Source organism: Sturnus vulgaris, chromosome 16, assembly GCF_052056855.1.
Source record: "Sturnus vulgaris isolate bStuVul1 chromosome 16, bStuVul1.hap1, whole genome shotgun sequence".
Taxonomy (NCBI): domain Eukaryota; kingdom Metazoa; phylum Chordata; class Aves; order Passeriformes; family Sturnidae; genus Sturnus; species Sturnus vulgaris.
In genome coordinates, this window is record NC_142258.1 from 789,831 (window position 1) to 808,719 (window position 18,889).

Genomic DNA, 18,889 nt, shown 5'->3' on the forward strand with positions numbered 1-18,889 from the left:
TGCTGCTGTGTCACAGAACACAAAGAATCATTTCTCAGTTCAATCAGCTCAATGCCTCTGAATAATTAAATCAGAGCAAATAAAGCCACGTTAATTCTTGCTGGTGAGAAAATTCACTTTACACATTTAAACGTTTTCCTTTGTACTTACAATTTAAATGTCTCGTTCCACTCAGGATTCAGGGAGCACTTGATAGTTTTGGTCTTCTGTTTGCTTTCGTTTTTGGGGTCAGGGATTAGTTTAAGCTTCACGTAGGGATCTGACAAGCCATTAGGGTCCATAGGAACTAGGTTTTTAGCATCTCTTACTGGGGAAGAGAAAAAGGATTAAATTCAGTATTCCAGCTATAAAAATACCCAACAACTGACAACTCTCCTGTGTGCCAAGAGTAAGTGTGAAAATAGTGATTAAAAGCAGAATTAAAGTGGATCTGTGCAGACATGGGCATTACATGAGGAGTGACATAATTAACGCAGCTCTCGTGGAGGGGGGAGGCTGCAGGGTCGACTCAGGAGATTATTTTTACTTTCTGGCAGGCTGATTTGTTGTTTGCTCTCGGTTTTAAGCAGTTTAAAGCTTTTTTTTTTTTTTTTTTTTTTTTTTTTTTTCCTAATTTCCTCTTGCCCCTTGGGAAGCAGAATTGCTCTGATTGGAGGGGATGGAGCTTCCCTCGAGGAGTGGGAGCAGCAGGAGCCCAAGGGGGGCTCTGGGGGATGCCCACAGGGCACCACCCCCTGCCCACTGGGCAGCATCACCCAGCTCTGGGCCAGCATCTCCTGTGGGAAGCAGGAGCAGAGAGGGAAGAGCAAACCCGAGGTGACTCAGCTACTCCTAATTGGATTGCAGCTCGGACAAATTAAATAGAGCCGGCCTGGGCTGAGTCTCTTTGCTCAGATTAAGTCCAAAGGGCTCTGTCTGCCAGGAGAAGGAGCTCAACTTCCCCCCAGGCTGAGCACAGAGGGGAGGAATGACGGGTCAGGATGGAGCCAAGCCATAATCTGGGCAAAAACTGAAAAACTGTTTGGAAAGGAGCCCAGAGCAGAGCCCCCTCCCCCGGTGTGCACACAGGGATCGGGCACAGAGGGCCCTGATGTGCTGGGAACAGCCTGAAACCCCAGCAGGGAACACCAGCAACTCAGGGGGGATCAGCTTCACCCCAAATCCCACGAGGAGGAGGAGGAGGAGGAGATAGAGGAGGAAGAGGAGAAAGAAGAGAAAGAAGAGAAAGGAGAGAAAGAGAGAAAGAGAGGAAAAGAAAAACTGCAGCTGTGTGTGCAGTACCACAGGATGTCAGAAGGTACTGCCCACACATCAGTGTGACATCTGGGGGTGACACGGCTCTGGGGGTCACACCACAGGTGTCCCCTCACTGGGAGGACATCCAGAATGATGTCACACCATACAATGATGTCACACACGCAGTGATGTCACACACACAGTGATGTCACACACACAGTGATGTCACACACACAGTGATGTCACACACGCAGTGATGTCACACACGCAGTGATGTCACACACAGTGATGTCACACACAGTGATGTCACACACACAGTGATGTCACACACGCAATGATGTCACACACACAGTGATGTCACACACACAGTGATGTCACACACGCAGTGATGTCACACGCACAGTGATGTCACACACAGTGATGTCACACACAGTGATGTCACACTGCACCAGCTGTGGCTCTGCTCCGTGTCTCACTGTCCCTCCACACGCCCATGTCCCACCCTCTGGTGTTTATCAGGCTGCCCTTGGCTTCTTTAAGAACAGGAGAAGCCGTTCCTGGCCTCACACTTAATCAGTTTATGCCCTGAAGCATGAGATTTGATTACCTCATGTTATTATCTCAGCGTGCAGGCCTCCAAATTTCATTAATGGGAATAATTTTATCTATTCATTTAAAAAAAACCCCAAAATGTTTCTGCTTGACCTTAAGAAACTTCCTGACTTCTCAAGCAGAAATCAACAATTAAGTGAAGGAAAAAGAAAAAGCTGGAGCAGCACAGCAGCGATACCTCACGGCAGGGGAGACGCCAACATTTATGGCATTTCTTTGACAGTTAAATTTGATGTAAAAGAGTTTTATATCCCTCATATCCTGACAGTTTTGTGCATCATTAAGAAGCAGTAACATCATTATTAACAGTGATGAGTAAGAATATTATGATCCCATTTAAAGCAGGTCCTAAATCACTCCGGGTACCAAGCGTGGCCAAGGGGATGCCACTGTGGGCTCAGGGCACGGTCAGGACGAGATGTTGGCACATCCTGGGCATCCCTGGGGTGTGGGGGGGTGCCCTCCTCCTCCACACAGCTCCTGTGGCACTGGGGACACTGGGGACACCGCCACGGGAAGGAGATGTCACCACTGTGCCTTGCAGGGCCGGGGCTGGGTGGGTGATATTTGAATAATTTATCCTGCAAAGTTTGCAACAGCTTCTCAGTAAGGGTTCAGACAGCATCCCTGAATTACTCTGGCAGCCATAACTGAGGAATTCGGGAAGAGACACCCACATGTCCCGGGGAAAACGTGGGAAGCAGCAGCAGAGGCTGCCAGGAGGGAGCAGGGGGTCATGGCCAGATCATCACTGTGCTCTGAGAGCAGGGCAAGGCCCTTCCCAGCCCCCAGGCTATCAAGGAATGGCAAAATTCATTCACTGGATAAACAAACCCCAGCAAGTGATTCCCGAAATCTGCCACACGGGGCTCCCTTTGATGGGAAATTTAAAAAATGCCAGGATTTCAGTGCTCTCCCAGCCATGATTCCACTGCTCTCCCAGCCATGATTCCACTGCTCTCCCAGCCTTCACATCCTCCCAACCCTCCGTTTACCAGGCTCAGATATTCATGGCCTTTAATACGACAGGCTCAGCATAATCTGCACTGGGAGCTTTGCTGTTACAGAAGCAGAACTCAGCAATGCCTCCATGCCACGTCCATTTGCTGGGATTTCCTACTTTATCCCACAGCCTTTTCCCACTAATGAGACACTTGATCAAAGCCCAGAGCAGGACAGGGACTGTGAAGGTGCATTTCTGCTGTCCCACACCAGCCAGGCAATGCACCAGGGCCTCAGGGACACATCCCACATTCCAAATATTGGGAAGGAATTCTTCCCTGGGAGGGTGGGCAGGCCCTGGCACAGGGTGCCCAGAGAAGCTGTGGCTGCCCCTGGATCCCTGGAAGTGTCCAAGGCCAGGCTGGACAAGGCTTGGAGCAGCCTGGGATAGTCAAAAGTCTCTAATTTCTCATTCAGAAATGAATTTTAAGGTTCATTCCAATACAAACCATCTCAGGACTCAACGATTCTATGAAAATCTGTGTTTTCCATCAGAAAGGAAAGATTGGCTTTACAAAAAGAAGGGAAAAAAATCCGAGTAAGGGAAGAGAAGAGCACAGAGCTGAGGATGCATACGGCAGAGCCCTGCTCCATTTGTCAGCTCGAGAGGAAAATCGAAGTTGGCCGTGCCCGTGCTGCCGCCTGCAGGCACCAGCCCTGCCCTGCCCGCTCCTCACAACGGCAAAGCTTCCGAAATTCCCGGGCAGGGATCCCCCGGCTGCAGAGACAGCGAGAACATCTCCCCATCACCAGCAGGACCAAAGCCGGGCTCACCCTGCCAGGCTCCGGGGCTGCTCCATCCATCCATCCATCCATCCATCCATCCATCCATCCATCCATCCATCCATCCCTCCCTCCTGTCCTCGACACAAATCCTGCCCACCCCGCACTGGAATTCCTGCAGAAAACGTGAAAAGGGCATTTCCCACCAGCGATCTGCTGGGGCAGCCTGGCACTGCCAGCCTGGCTCTGCCCCACATCGTGCCCCATGTGCCCCCCCAGCACAGCCTGCAGGAATTGTTCAGGTCGGGAAATTCCTCTAAGGTCATCCGGTCCAGCTGTTCCCCCAGCACTGCCAAAGCCACCACTGACCCAAGCACTGTCCCCAAGTGCCACATCCCCTCAGCTTTTAAATCTCCCCAGGGATGGGGACTCCACCCCTGCCCTGGGCAGCTGTGCCAGGGCTGGGCAGCATTTCCAGGAAGGAATTTTCCCTAAAATCTCACCTAAACCTGCCCTGGCCCAGCCTCTCCTCCTGTCCCTGTTGGGAGCAGATCCCAAATCCCCCCCGGCTGTCCCCTCCTGTCAGGGAGTTGTGCAGAGCCACAAATTCCCCCTGATCCCCCTTTTCTCCAGGCTGAGCCCCTTCCCATCTCCCTCAGGAATTCTCCAGCCCTTTCCCAGCTCTGTTCCCTTCCCTGGCCACACTCCAGCCCCTCACTGTCCCTGCTGTGAGTGCCCAGAGGTGCCCCAGGGTTCCAGGTGCCCCCTCAGCAGTGCCAGCACAGCGCTGGGTGCCCACTCGTGCTCTTGGGGCCATCTGGGCTCCCCAGTGCCCAGCTCTCCTCTCCCAAAGCCCTCCCACTCCTGGAGAGCTCAGCACGCTTCCCTTCCTCTCTGGAAAAGCCAACAGCTGACACGTTTGCACCAACACCTCCAGAACGGGCCAGAAATAAAACAGCCTTTCAAAGGCAGCTGAAGAAATGAAAATCCAGCTGCACAGAACCGGGCTGGGAGCTCCTCCCCTGCCTCTGGAGCAGAGGGAACACGGCACCAGGGAGCCCGGGGTGCCGGCAGGAGGGTGAGATCTGCACTCTGATGGAGGCTGGAGGGAATCGCAGCATCTTTAGGGTTGGGAAAGAGCTCCAAGATCGCTTCAGGAAGGTGCCTGGGAAGCAGGACTTGTGCAAACACAGCTCTCCTTTAAGGACAAACACAACAAATTATAAAGTCCTCCACAACTTTTTTTCAAATTCTCACTATCATTTTCAACAACTTGCTGTTTGTTCTGAGCACGCTCCTGATGGCTCTCCCCGGGGGAAAAGCGGTGAGGAGCACCAGGGGCTCCCGCAGAGCCAACCCCATCCCACTGCCACCAACCCTGGGGATGTCACCGCTCCTCTGATGGTGACAGGGAACGCGGATTCCCGCGGGAGAGCCGGCCCAGGGCAGGCGGGGGATGATGGAGAAGGATCCGGTGTTGCCATGGGTGTCCCAGCCCGGGGTCTCTGCCCACTCAGGGCTCGGGGGGGGAACATTTCACACCCCTGCCTTTGACTCACCGGGGAATAACCGCGACAGCTCGGCCGCCCCTGCGGAGCCGCCAGCCCTGGAGCTGCCTGGCCACCCCCGCTGGGCAGGAACCTCCTTCCCAACCCAGCAGCAGCTCCACAGACAGCAATCCCTGCCCCAATCCTGCTGGCACTGCTCCATCCGCACCCAGAGCCACATCCTGGGCTGCTGTCCCCGTGGCTCAGTGTTTGGTGAGATGCCTACAGCTCATGGGGGAAGAATTTTATTCTGGGAACTCCGAATCCAGGTGGCAAAAGCAGCTGGAGATGGGATAATTCTGTTCCCTGCCACAAGCCCTTCCCAGGCTCCTGCAGATGCTGAAACCTTACATCATCCAAAAAAAAAAAACACTCTGAAAAATGACTGCAAGTGCCATCAACACACGGAGCCCTGGAGCCCCAAGCAGGCTCAAAGCCTTGTCCTGCCTGGATGGGGCTCCTGGGCAGTGCCAGCAGTGCCCTGAACCCCCTGCACACACGTACCTGTGACATCCTGGGCAGTGCCAGCAGCCCTGCAGTGCCCTGAACACACACCTGTGACCTCCTGAGCCCTGCAGTGCCCTGAACACACACCCACACCTGTGACCTCCTGAGCCCTGCAGTGCCCTGCAGCCCTGGCACACACGTACTGTGGACACACACATTCACAGAGCTGGGGAATCACAGCTTGGAAATTCTTTCCAGGCCTGGATTTCTCCTGACTCTCAGCTCCATTCCCAGGCTGACAAGCTGACTGCAGCTTCAGTTAGGGAGGAGTCTCCCAGGATGATAATATAGTAAAAAACAGAATGGAATTCATAATAAAGATTAACCCCTGGTGTCTTTCCCGTGGGACACATCCTGAGGTGCTGTCCCAAGGATGTTTTTCCCAATTATCCAATGAACTCCTGTCCTGTCCTGGCTGCACTAACACACTTTAAATCCGGGCTGTCCCTACAATAAAATTGGCCTTTTTTCCCCCCAAAGAGCTCCGTGTGTGTGGCTGTCCTTTCTCTCTCTTTTCAGCCCAGTGACCACCACGTACCTACGACGGTGAGCACGTCCTTGTCGATGTCTGCCCGGATGTAGATGCGGCCCCGGCGCTCCGTGTGGTCCGTCCCGCACAGGCTGGGCACGTTCATCACACAGCGCTTGTGCACGTTCATCATGCAGGCTGCATGGGACAGGAGGGGACACTCAGCACCCCGGCACGGCTGCCAGGAGGGCACGGGGACAGCCTGGACTGCTTTTAAACCGGGATGCTGTGAGGGGCCGGGATTAACACAGAGCAAAGGGATTTTCAAGGGCAGCTGGAGGATCCACAGAGCCTGGCACAGGAAGCCAGGGCTTCAGACCCTTCTTAAACTGATGTTCTGACTCATTAAAATTCTCCTCCATCACCCCCAGGGTGCAACGCTGGGAGCTCAGCTGGATCCAGCAGGAGCCAAAAAGAGGCATTAAAAATTACCTGTGCATCTGCATACACGCAGAGAGGCACGGAGATCTATAGATCTATAAAGATACATGTAGATGTATTTATATTTCAAAGCAGCTCACTTCCCCCTGGCAGGATTCCCAAGGTTTTAAGGAATATTCTGTTCCCAGACAGCCAAGCTTCCCCATCCCTGAGCAGCCACGCTCCTCGCAGCGGCACACGCTGCACCTCCCAGTCCCCTTAAATAGGAACACACGGGATTAACTCGGAAAAGAACGATTCCATCCCTTCCCTCTGCTCCCACCCGCCGTGTTCTCCTCCCCGAGCAGCGTTTCCCCCGGCGGCAGCGAGTGGCCACGGCCACAGGGTGTCACTCGGAGCCAGCGCTGCAGAGCGGGGCCGGGGCTGCAGGGCGGGGGAGGAAGGGGAGGATGAGGAGGGCGGGGACGGCAAGGGCGCTGCAGGGGATGCTGCTCTTGGGGGAGTCTGGGGGGGATGCTGCGGTAGAGGGGAAATGGGGGGGGGCTGGTGGGGATGGGGAGATGTACCCAGGGATGGGGGGATGATGCACACAGGGATGGGAGGATGTCGTACAGGGATGGGGAGATGTTGTACAGGGATGGGGAGATGTTGTACAGGGATGGGGAGGATGTTGCACACAGGGATGGGAGGATGTTGTACAGGGATGGGGGGATGTTGATGTGGGGATGTTGTACAGGGATGGGGAGGATGTTGCACACAGGGATGGGGGGATGTTGTACCCAGGGATGTTGGGATGTTGATGTGGGGATGCTGTACCCAGGGATGTTGTACCCAGGGATGTTGATGTGGGGATGCTGCTGCAGAGGGATGCAGGCAGTTTCCCCAGCTCAGTGCTTTTCCCTCCCCTCTCTCTGCTGCAGCCCTGGGCACTCCCCACACCGGGTCAGGAGGTGCCCACTGGTGCCCCTCGGGCACTCGGAGCCCTGCAGCTCCACACTGCTGGCACAGGGCACAGGCTCTGGGCACCCCGGGGTGCCTGAGCCACCCTGCCATCAGTCACTTACTGTCACATTTCATGCCCTGGTGGATGAGCCCGTACAGCAAGGACCCGCAGTGGTCACAGAAGGTGGGGCTGGAGTACGTGTGGATTTTAAATTTGTGTTTGCTCCGGGGATCCTGGGAGGAAAATAAAGGACAAAGATTATAAACTTGCAGCAAATGTTGGCAAGGCAGCCCTGCTCTTCCCATTCCGAGTGCCAGCTGGCTCTGGAGGTGCTGCTAATGGACTTCAAGCAACTGCCACTGACTCGTGGGGGCCTTTTCCAGCAAGCACCAGGATCCAGCTTTATTCCTCTTCATCTGTGTTGCCATAACAATGAAAATGCAATGCACTGGCTTGGCTGGGGATTTACTGTTTTTCAATAACTCAGCCTTAGCATGGAAAAGGCCAGGTGAAATTGGTAGGTAGGAACCAACAGAAGGGCTGGACACTGCCCAGCCTCCACACAGAGCAGGAAAAGCCACCCATGATTCCATCTAAATTAAGCCTGCCCAGGAAACATCCCCTGTGCTCTGGTGCCAGCCCTCTCCTCACACTCCCAGCCATTCAAGCTGCTGAGGAGATAATTTAATATTTCGAGTTTTCTTAAAAGCAAAGGCAGATTTCTGCCCAGCAGCAGAGGGTGCAGACCCAGCAGAGCCCAGTTTATCCCTTGTGCAGGCACTAGGCGAACTCCTGAGCTCCAGCAAGAGTCAGAGCCAAAGAAATCCAAATCATGGAATCCCAGACTGGCTTGGGTTGGAGGGGATTTTAAATTCCATCTTGTTCCACCCTCTGCCATGGCCAGGGACACTTCCACTGTCCCAGGCTGCTCCAAGCCCTGACACTTCCAGGGATCCAGGGACAGCCACAGCTGCTCTGGGCTCCTGTGCCACAGAAAACTTCCAGAAAAGACAGGGAGACAGAACCAAGCACTGTGACAGAGCGAGGCTTTGGCATTTCTTGTTCCATGCAAGAGAGGACAACTCAGGGAGCTGAGGAGAGCCTGGAGCTGTGGGGCTGGGCAGACGAGGCTGCTGGGGCAGCACAAGGGGAAGGTTCTGCACCCAGCAGCTTGATTTCATCTCAGGTTAATTGCTGAAGGGTTGGGATGAGGCTCAGCTCCCAGCCCTGTCATTCGAGCTGAGCAGTTTTTTAATGGCCTGGAAAGCTGCCCAGGCATTAGCAAAGACACCTTTTCAGGGCACTGTGAGCAGAGTAAATAAATAAAGAGTGGAATCAGAAGCGAGCTATAACATCACCACCAATACATTCCATCCCCCTGAAATTCATTTCCCAGCACTGCTGCACTGGAGCTTCCAGCTGCATTGATCACCAACATTCTGCTTTACTCAGCACCACACACACCCCCAGTGGCACCCGGGAGGGGGAAAACCTTCCTTGAACCTGGTCTGTGCCATGCCAGGGACTGGGCAAAGGCACTGAAACTGGAAATATCCCACATTTTACCCCAAGGAAAACGCTTCCAGACACAGCTCCCAGCGTGGCTCCAGCTGGCAGAATGGCACAGGAAGGTTCAGGGGACAAGGGGTCACAGTGAATCTTCTGGACACCCCAAGCAGTGACTCTGCAGGTCTGAGAGCCTTTTGCATTCCCCAGACATTGTAGGAGAGCAGAGAAATGACGCCTGGATTTTAGGCTGGGACGGGAGGTGGGGGGAGTCTCCCCCCATGGAACTGGGGGCAGGGAGCCAAGGGGAGCTGGAACCCAACCTTGAGATGGTCTGGAAAGTTCCAACCCAAACCATGCCGTGATCCTGATTCCCCTGCCAGTGTCCTGGGAGAGAGGAGGGGTCTGCCCAGCCCTGCATCCTGCACAGCCCCAGCAGCTTCCCCGGGCTGCCAGACAGGGCAGGGGACACGGGGACAGGGCAGGGGACACGGGGACAGCTCTGGGAGAAGCCACGTGTGGCACAGGAGGGACCAGCCCGAGCTGCTGCACTCCCTAACAGAAACAGATATTCCTGTTCAGGCAAGAGGAAGCCAGTCATTCATAAAAACCACAAGCTTTATGCAAAAGGAGACAGTTCCCTGCTCGTGTGAAGGATGTTCAATTCCCACTGGAACACAGAGTTCGAGAAGCTGGAGCTGGAAAAAAGCAAAAGTGGCAAAGCAGGCTGGGCTCCCCGAGCAGCACCCCCTGCCCAGAGCGGGGGTTCACCTTCACCTTCATCCTCACCTTCATCCTCACCTCCCACCCCTGCCCCAGGGACACACCCAGAGGGGCAGAGGCAAAGGCTGGCAGGGTGATGGAGAGGAAAAGCTGCTGGGCTGTGCCTGAGAGCCCGACCAGCACCTCAGAAAGTGCCAGAAGCTGCCAGTTCTGGGGATCAGCTCTGAGCAAGGCTGAAATCTCTGTACAAAGAAACTATTTTGGTACCAGGGAGCCAGGACTGACGAGAACACTGCGTGTGCAGATGCTGAGACTTAAAACAAGAGTGGTTAAACAGAAGAAGTTTGCCAAGAAAAGAAAAGGCTCCTCTCCTCCCCCAGCAGCGCTGAGCCAGCCTGGAGAACGGGGCAGGAACAGATTTATCTGGAGCAGGGCTGGGAAATGCCACGAGCAGAGCCAGCGACGGCCCTGCCCTTCCCTGTGCAGCCACAGAGGCAGCCAGGGATGTCACCCCTGCCCCAGAGATGTCCCCTCTGCAGCCAGGGATGTCACCTCTGCCCCCAGGGATGTCACCTCTGCACCCAGGGATGTCACCTCTGCACCCAGGGATGTCACCTCTGCAGCCAGGGATGTCCCCTCTGCCCCAGGGATGTCCCCTCTGCTCCCAGGGATGTCACCTCTGCCCCCAGGGATGTCCCCTCTGCAGCCAGGGATGCCACCTCTGCCCCAGGGATGTCACCTCTGCACCCAGGGATGCCAGCCTGCCCTGGCAGCTCCCACACCTTGCTGAGGGCATTTCTATCGACCAAAGGTCTCATCCTGCAGAGGGACATGGGAGACATGGGGGACACTGCTGCTGCCAGCACCAAACAGAGCCTCTCTCTTTCTGAGCAGCAGAAAAAAAAGCCAAGCTCAGCTCAGCCAAGCTCAGCTCAGCCAAGCTCAGCTCAGCCAAGCCCAGCTCTGTCCCAGAGCAGCGTTTGCAGCTCAGCATCCTCCAGAAATGTTTGGTAACTCACCCTGCCTTGGGAGTCTTTACTGCACCTCCAGGCAGCCCCCAGGGGCTGGCACAGCACAGAGACCCCCAAACACCTGCAGGACCACCCTGGTGCCACCCAGAACGCAGCACCCACCCCATCACCCCCCCAGAGAGAGGCACAGCCCCGGCCTGGCACTGCAGAGCCATGGGGAGGACACGGAGCCCAGCACCCTCCCCGTGCCCTCCTGCACCCTCCGAGCTCCCAGAGCCCTCCCCAGCCCTGGGAGAGGAGAGGGGAGAGGAGAGGGAAGAGGAGCTGCTCCCTGGCAGGGCTGAGACATCTTCATCCCACGGGAATTGGGAACTGGCACCGTGAGCAGCTGCCCCGGCTCCAGGGGCAGATGGCACAGCACGACACAAGGAGAAGTTAATTAAGGAGAAGTTAATTAGCAGGACAACAGAAAGCAGCGATTGCAGGGAGGTTGTGAGGATTTGCCAAAGCTCCAGGCAGGGCAGCCCAGAGGAGCTGGAGTGAGAGCAGGGATTGGGGAACTGGCAGCACCTGGGAGAGGGGACTGGGGACACAGCTGGGAGCCTTTCCATGGGAAACCCTGCCTGAGATCATTCCTGAGATCATTCCTGAAACCATTCCTGAGATCATTCCTGAAACCCTGCCTGAAATCATTCCTGAAACCATTCCTGAAATCCTGCCTGAAACCATTCCTGAGATCATTCCTGAAATCCTGCCTGAAACCATTCCTGAGATCATTCCTGAAATCCTGCCTGAGATCATTCCTGAAATCCTGCCTGAAACCATTCCTGAAATCATTCCTGAAATCATGCCTGAGATCATTCCTGAAATAATTCCTGAAATAATTCCTGAAATCATTCCTGAAATCCTGCCTGAAACCATTCCTGAAACCATTCCTGAAATCCTGCCTGAGATCCTTCCTGAAACCCTGCCTGAGATAATTTCTGAAATCATTCCTGAAACCATCCCTGAGATCCTTCATGAAATTCCCAAAATCCTGCCTGAGATCATTCCTAAAATCTTTCCTGAATTCCTCCCTGAAATTCCTCCCTGAAACCTTTCCTGACATCCTCTCCACAAACAGGGCCAATTTCCACCAATATTGAAATGTATCTCCACTGCCCCCTCACCTTCCCAGAGCACCTCTGATGTTTATTAACACATCCTGATTAATGACCTTTACCAGGATCATGCAAAGAAGGTCATTTTAACGATTATTTTGTCTACAATTTAAATAATTATGCATTCTGCTAATGGCTCCAGCTATAATTAGTTTTTCTAGCTGGAATACATTTACACAAGCTGACTGTGGGACAGACAGACACTGACTGAAAAAAAAAACCTCTCCTTTGCTTTTAGTTAATTTTTCTAACTAGTTAAATAAAAAAAATCTCCCTAAACTATAACTTTTTTGAGTTTTCCTTAAAATTTTTCAAACCTGCTCTAAACTAAAAACCCCAAAAAACACCAAACCCAAAAAAAACCACCAAAAACTCACAGCAAGCCTGGCCTGGGCTGTGGCATTTTCCAGCACCAAAAAAAACTAAAAACAAACTGAATAAACCAAACTGCAACCCACAAAAATCTCTTCTAAATTTATAATCTCTTCAAAACAACCAAAAAATTTTACTATTTAATATTATTCATTTTTATACTAAAACGTGCTTTACCTATTAAATAAACAGGTTTTTTTTTTCTGCTTCTCTCCAAAAAAAAATATTTCCAATTAAAAAAAAATTAATTTAATTTCCAATTAAACCAATTAAAAAAAACCAAACAAACCTACTTCAATCTATTTCCTGGAGGCAGCACAGCCTGGTGCCACCAGAGCTGCCACCAGTGCAGGTGGCTCTGGGCTCAGCAGAGGAAATTCCAGTTTTCCATGGTTCAGAGCAAAGCCCTGGCTCGTTCCTGAAGCAGCTCTTCCTCTCCTGACCCAAAGCTCCTGAAGGATTATTTGATTATGTAATTATAAATGTGCTATGGTATGGATTTGATGCTCTAAGAGCAAGGCTGAGAGTGCAGCAGGGAGGAAGCCTGGCCTGGCTGTGTCCCCCAGTGACACCCCCGTGTCAGAGGGGCAGGGACAGACCCCAGGGGCTCTGGGGGGGCTTTGGTGAAGAGATTAAAAAAAAAGAAAAGAAAAGAAAAAGAAGAAAAAAAAAGAAAAAAGGGAAAAGAGGGGAACCAGAAAAAAAATTAAAAGAAAGAAAATAGAAAAAAAAATGAAAAAAAAGAAAAAAGGAAGAAGGAAAAAAGATAAAAGAAAGAAAAAAGAAAAAAAAGGAAAAAAGAAAAAAACAACGAAAACAGGAAAAAAAGTAAAGAGAAAACAAAGAAAAAAGAAAAAAAAGAAAAAAAAAGACTAAAATAAAGAAAAAAATAAAGAAAAAAGAAAAAAAAAGAAAGAAAAAGAAGGAAGAAAAGAGAAAAAGGGACCAAAAAAGCACGACAAGGGCCATTTTCTCCCTGCCTTAATCCCAAGAACTGCATTCCATCTTCATTTCCAGAGTGATGTGTTAGAAGATTCATTAACAGGGCTGTTAATTACCTGGTAGCCAGCAGGGAGTGGCAGGGCCAGTGCCCAAGGCCCTTCACAGCAGCCCTGCCTGGGGAGGCCTCTGAGCAATGGGGACAATTTTATTTCAGTCCTGGTCCCTGCCTGTCCCCTGTGTCACAGCTCTGCAGGCACCCACAGTGGTGACATTTTCACTTTTTTCTCTTCTGCTCGGGTGTGCAGCTTTCAGGTTTATGTTAAGGGTCCCTAAGATCATTTCAGGGTGGTGAAGACAAAATAATTCTAATCCAGCTGGGGACTCAGGGACAAACTCTGCAAACTTCGGGCCCTAAGAGTGAACAAAGAGGAGGGCAAGGAGGATGAAACTTCATGGTTTGAGGTTATTAATTGAGGTTATTAATTAGTTCTGTATGCAAATGGACTAAAACCCATAAAGATGTGACATCTCCTGACCAAGCTCTCTTCTGATTCCATCCTGGAGCCATCCAGGCAGGGCCACCACTGTGCCCCTGGCACTGCCAGGCTGTGGCCTGTGAATAGAAATATCAATAAATATCCACTGTACCCTCAATCTAGATATGTAAATACCCTCAGTAAACATCCTCTTTATTCCTCTTAACCCTGTCTAGCCTCTGTTCCAGCTCCTGTGGGTGTCACCCCCAGGCAGAGCCCTGTGGGGACAGGGGACAGCCCCTGCTGCCCCCCAGGTGTGGCACTGGACTCACCTGGCTGCAGCAAGGTGAGAGATTTCGACATTTCTGCCACCCTGGGCACCCTCCCAGGGCCACTCCCAGCCATGGGGCCACCAGTGCCACCAGTGCCAGCCAGCTGGGGGGAGCTGGGGCTCTGCTGGTCCCCCCCTCTTTGCAGGCTCCTGGGGAGGCTGCAGGAGGGGGAACAGCCACCAAACAAACCCCACCAAACCCCCGAGAGCCCCCTGCCCCCCAGAGCCCTCTCTCCCTGGCACAGGGCACAGCCCCCAGCCCCATTTGGGGAGGGGGACCCACAGCTCGTGTTCAGCCTCCACTTCCCTCAGCCTGTCACACTGCCTGCTCCCACCACTTCTATTTTTAAGGGTGAGAGCTGTGGTGCTCTGTCGTTTCCCCAATTCGAGCTCCTGTCTCCCAGCAGTTCCCCAAATTAGGCAGTTTCCACAGCAAAGCACAGAAGCTGCCAGACAGACCTGGGTGGTGCTGGCAGAGCCCAGCCCTGAGCCCCCAGGCCCTGGCATCCACCGGGGTCCGGGGGGAACAAGGGTGGGCACTCAGCTGGCAGGAGATGGGACACGGGGACACAGGGACACGGGGACACAGGGACACAGGGACACGGGGACACAGGGACACAGGGACACAGGGACACAGGGACACAGGGACACAGGGACACAGGGACAAGGCTGCAGGCTCAGCCCCAAAGGGAAATCTCTGCCCACCCAAGGGCTCCTCTGCTCTGCTGAGCACTGCCTGTTGGATGGTTTGAGTGTTTTAATCGGCTATAATTACATGGTTATATTTTTTAAGTTAGGTATAATGAAATAATTTTAATAGGTATCCCAGAAATCTATGGGATTCCCCCACAGCTACAGAATCCCAATCCCTGAAGGGATCCAAAAGCCACGTGGGGATGTGAGAAGTGGTGACCTTGGAAGTGCTGGATGATTCTTTTTCAGCCTAAGCCACGCCATAAATGAGAGATGTGAACCGACCCCCCCAGAGTGAGGAGCCCCCAGCCCCGCTGTCCCCATACTCACATCCGAGGCAGGGCCCTTGTCAGCCCCGGGGCACGAGAAGGTGACGAATTCATGGCAGCGTTTGTGCACCACGAAGCAGCAAACTGCAAAAAGAGCACAGGGACAGGGTCAGAGAGCAGCAAACTGCAAAAAGAACCCAAGGACAGGGTCAGGGACAGGGTCAGGGGCACAGCCTGGGACCGGCACCACGAGAGCCACGAGGTCCCAGCACAAACCCCTGGGATGGACTCCTGGTTCCTTGTTGGATTCCTGAGCAGCCCCAGGAGGTTTTTATTAAACCCGCGGCGGGTTTTTAAACCCCACGGAATATCCCCAAGCAGAGCAGGCATTTTTGGGTAAAACCGAGCAGGACAAAGTGCTGAGTGAACGTCAGAGGAGGGCTGGGAACGATCCTGCTCCTCTGAGCTCGCTGTCACTCGTGGCACACGCTCTGAGGTCAGGGAATGAAAAGAGGGAGAATCTGGCGTTCTCAGGGATCTGAGCTGAAAAGTGCATGTGGCCAAAAATGGAAGATTGTACCCAAGGGAACAGGTGGGCAATTTTCCTCCCACAGCTCTGCTTTTCTTCAGCATCTCCCCAGCCTCCGTTTGCCAGACCAGGAGACACGCACGTCCTCCTCCCCTCACACACGTCAGCGCCAGCCCTGCCCTTCAGGGAACGGCACAGGGAATGGATCCTGACGTGCCACTGCCCCGACTGCCAGGCAGAGGTACCCAAACCCCCTCCCCTAAACCTCCAAACCCATCCCCTAAACCTCCAAACCAGCCCCATCCCCTAAACCTCCAAACCCATCCCCCTCCCCTAAACCTCCAAACCCAGCCCCATCCCCTAAACCTCCAAACCAGCTCCATCCCCTAAACCTCCACCCCCATCCCCTAAACCTCCAACCCCCTCCCCTAAACCTCCAAACCCATCCCCATAACCTCCAAACCAGCCCCATCCCCTAAACCTCCAGCCCCATCCCCTAAACCTCCAAACCCTGTCAGCACTGCCTGCCTGGAGCTGCCAGCTCTGTTTCTGTTTGTGCAGCCAAAGCTCTCTCCATATTTCAAGGCTGATTTTTCCCCCCCCCAATGCCAAATAAGCCCCTCACCTTCAGTGACAGAGCTTCAAGAATCATTTGTCACCGTAGGGAACTTCAAGTGCTGGCCCAGATCCTCCTGCAGGGGTCTCAGCCCCTCTGGGAGGTGGCAGCACTGCTGGGGTTCCCCACAACAGAGGCAGCACCTCAGCCCATGTCACCTCTGTCACCTCTGTCACCTCCTGGGTGCCAGCTCTGGCCTGGGCACCACCCTCTGCATCCACACCCAGGGGTGCTCAGCTCCATCCCACACCCAGGGGTGCTCCAGGGAACGAGCCCTGATCCTCAGGGCACCCTGGGCACCCCCTCTGCTCTGCCTCAGGGCTCCCCCATCCACCACAGGCTTCCCCCAGGAGCTGCAGTCACACCCCACAGAAACCTCTGGAAGATGAGGAGCAGGGATTGGGGTTTGCAGCACAGGAACCAAACTGAGCCGTGCAGGAGCAGAGCAGGTTCCAGCTGCAGCAATGTGGGACTTTCCCTAAGGAAACAAGGAAAAGCCAAGGGACGTCGGCCATGAACCTCACAACCTCCTCTTTGTGCCCTGCCACATCCAGCTGTAAATTCATTTTCCTTTTCACATTTTCCATTGTGAACAAAAACAAACCCAGAAGGTTTTAAGAGGCAGAACAGCTGCCAAGAGCTCTCTCCTCGCAGGACCTCTCACTTGCTTTTCTGAGTCAAACAAACAAACATTTTCTTGAAAGCATTGCTCACCATTTCTGTCATTTGTATATGGAGACAGAAGCATCTGGGAAGCAGGAAGGAAGAAATTAGAACTCTATTAGCAGGGATTTCTCCTGAAGTGTGTGTACAAACTCACAAAGCTCCGTGCCACCCCGAGCACAGGCTCTGCTCCAGGGGCTGGGAGCTCCCCAGTGGAGCTGGGATCATTCCAGCAGAGGGAACGAGACTCCCACCAGGCTGAACCCACCATGAAATGCCCAAGGCCAGGCTGGACAGGGCTTGGAGCACCCTGGGATGGTGGGAGGTGTCCCTGTCCAGGGCACTGGATGGGATTTAAGGTCCCTTCCAACCCAAAGCACTCCAGGATTCTGGGATTCTAATCTGTAATCCACTGGAAGATGGGCAAGCAGAACACTCCCCACACACCCAAGGCAAAGCAGAGCTCTCTGCCCGTGGGCTCTGCACCCACAGCTCCCAAGGCAGCTCCACAAGCCCCAGCAGGATCCACTGGAGCCCTTCCCACCTGCTCAGGTGAGTGCTCCATCCGTGCAAGGGGAAAACAGGGCCAAGAGAACGACTCAGGATCGGGATCTGCTGTCAGTAATCCTGTCTCAGCTCCCGAACCTGCCTGCCCTCCTGCTGTCATCACACCTCAGCAGTTTAAGCTCATGTCTTTGTCAGTTTAGAAACCCCAGCACGAGCAGCAGCTCTCCCAGGTTGCTAATTAGACAGTTAATTTGTAAATCTTATTATTTGGGTAATAAAGTTATCAATTCCCACTGGCTGGCTACAAACATCCCAAGCCATTTGTACACAACAAGAATGAAAGATGAACCTTTCCCATTCCTTACTGCACAATGCACGAGGTGTTTCCTGGCCCTAAACTCCCCTCCAGGGCCAGCTCCATCCCAGGGCTCTGGGGAGACATCCCTGCCCTGGGAGAAGGGAAGGATAAAACCCATGGAAGGCAAGAGGCAGAGCCCCGAGCCCAGCAACTCCCCACAGCCCTGGCAGATTTGCTGGAATGCACATTCTTCACAGCAGCCCCGGCATCTGTCTCAGATCTGAAAAGATTTGCACCAAAACATCAGGGCAAGATCACACACACCTCTGTTCCCTGGGATCCTGGGAAGAAAGATTTCCTGGAAGGGTGGGATTGAGAGCTAAGGAACCACAAGAGCAGCAGGGCATTCTCAAACCTAGGAAACGGCTTCTTGTGGAGGATGAGAAGGGAGAAAATGCTAGAAAATGCTAACACAGTATTGCTTAAATATATATATATACACACACAGAGAAAGGCGTCTTGGCTTAAACCACTGCTCAAAAACCCTCCAGAAACACCACAAAGCAGTTTCCCTGCTGATTCCCTCCTGATTCCAGAAGCTGCCAATCAGAAGAACCACAGCAGAATGTGCTGCAGGCGTTTGAAGGCTGCAGAGCACACACACACATCTGGCTGCAGAGCACACACACACATCTGGCTGCAGAGCACACACACATCTGGCTGCAGAGCACACACACACATCTGGCTGCAGCTGCACACGGCAGGGCTGTCCTGGCTCCAGCTCCAGCTGCTGCAGGCTCAGGGGGCTCCCTGGGCTGCAGAATTGCAGGGTTTGGAGGATTTGCTGCAGGTCCCTGCAGCAGCTGCTGATCCCAAGAGCAGCGTTCCCAGCCCAGCCCAGGCTCCTGCAGGACTTTCCCTCCTCTCTCTGCCGGTGGCACCGTGTGAAGGCTCAGGAGCGTTTCCCTGCCATCCTCACCTCCCCTCTCACGCTCCCTCTCCCCTCTCACGCTCAGGCACTTTGCCCAAAAACACCACAGTGCCCGAAGATTTGCTCTCAGAATACAAAATCCCTCCCAGGCCAGGGTTTCTGGGCAGGAAAAGCTTTTTGTCAGAGCTTTAAGCTCCTTAAACAGGCACCAGGATACCCTGGGAGCCAGCCCGACACAAGCACAGGTATTCCCAGCAATATGAAATCCCAGGAAAGGCTCAAAACTGGAAACTCCTGAGGCTGCTGAGCCCATCCTGATGTCACAAACCCGTGGCACCCCTGGCACAGGGAGGAGGAGCAGGGCTGGCTCTGGGTGCCCCTGCTTGGCCCCCAGCCTGGCACACGAGATGGGATGAACCCCT

At 53.5% G+C, this 18,889-nt stretch overlaps 1 protein-coding gene across 2 annotated transcripts in view; it reads right to left on the minus strand.

Annotated features, from left to right (window-relative positions):
* PRKCB (protein kinase C beta) overlaps positions 1 to 18,889 on the minus strand; it is an 82,196-nt gene that overhangs the window by 31,691 nt on the left and 31,616 nt on the right. For both annotated transcript variants that reach the window (XM_014886394.2, XM_014886393.2), the window contains exons 3-6: positions 14,985 to 15,067; positions 7,602 to 7,713; positions 6,166 to 6,294; positions 151 to 307 (exon numbers count right to left, since the gene is read on the minus strand). In XM_014886394.2, the coding sequence (XP_014741880.1) occupies positions 151 to 307; positions 6,166 to 6,294; positions 7,602 to 7,713; positions 14,985 to 15,067 (481 nt within the window). The remainder of the gene's footprint in view (positions 1 to 150; positions 308 to 6,165; positions 6,295 to 7,601; positions 7,714 to 14,984; positions 15,068 to 18,889) is intronic.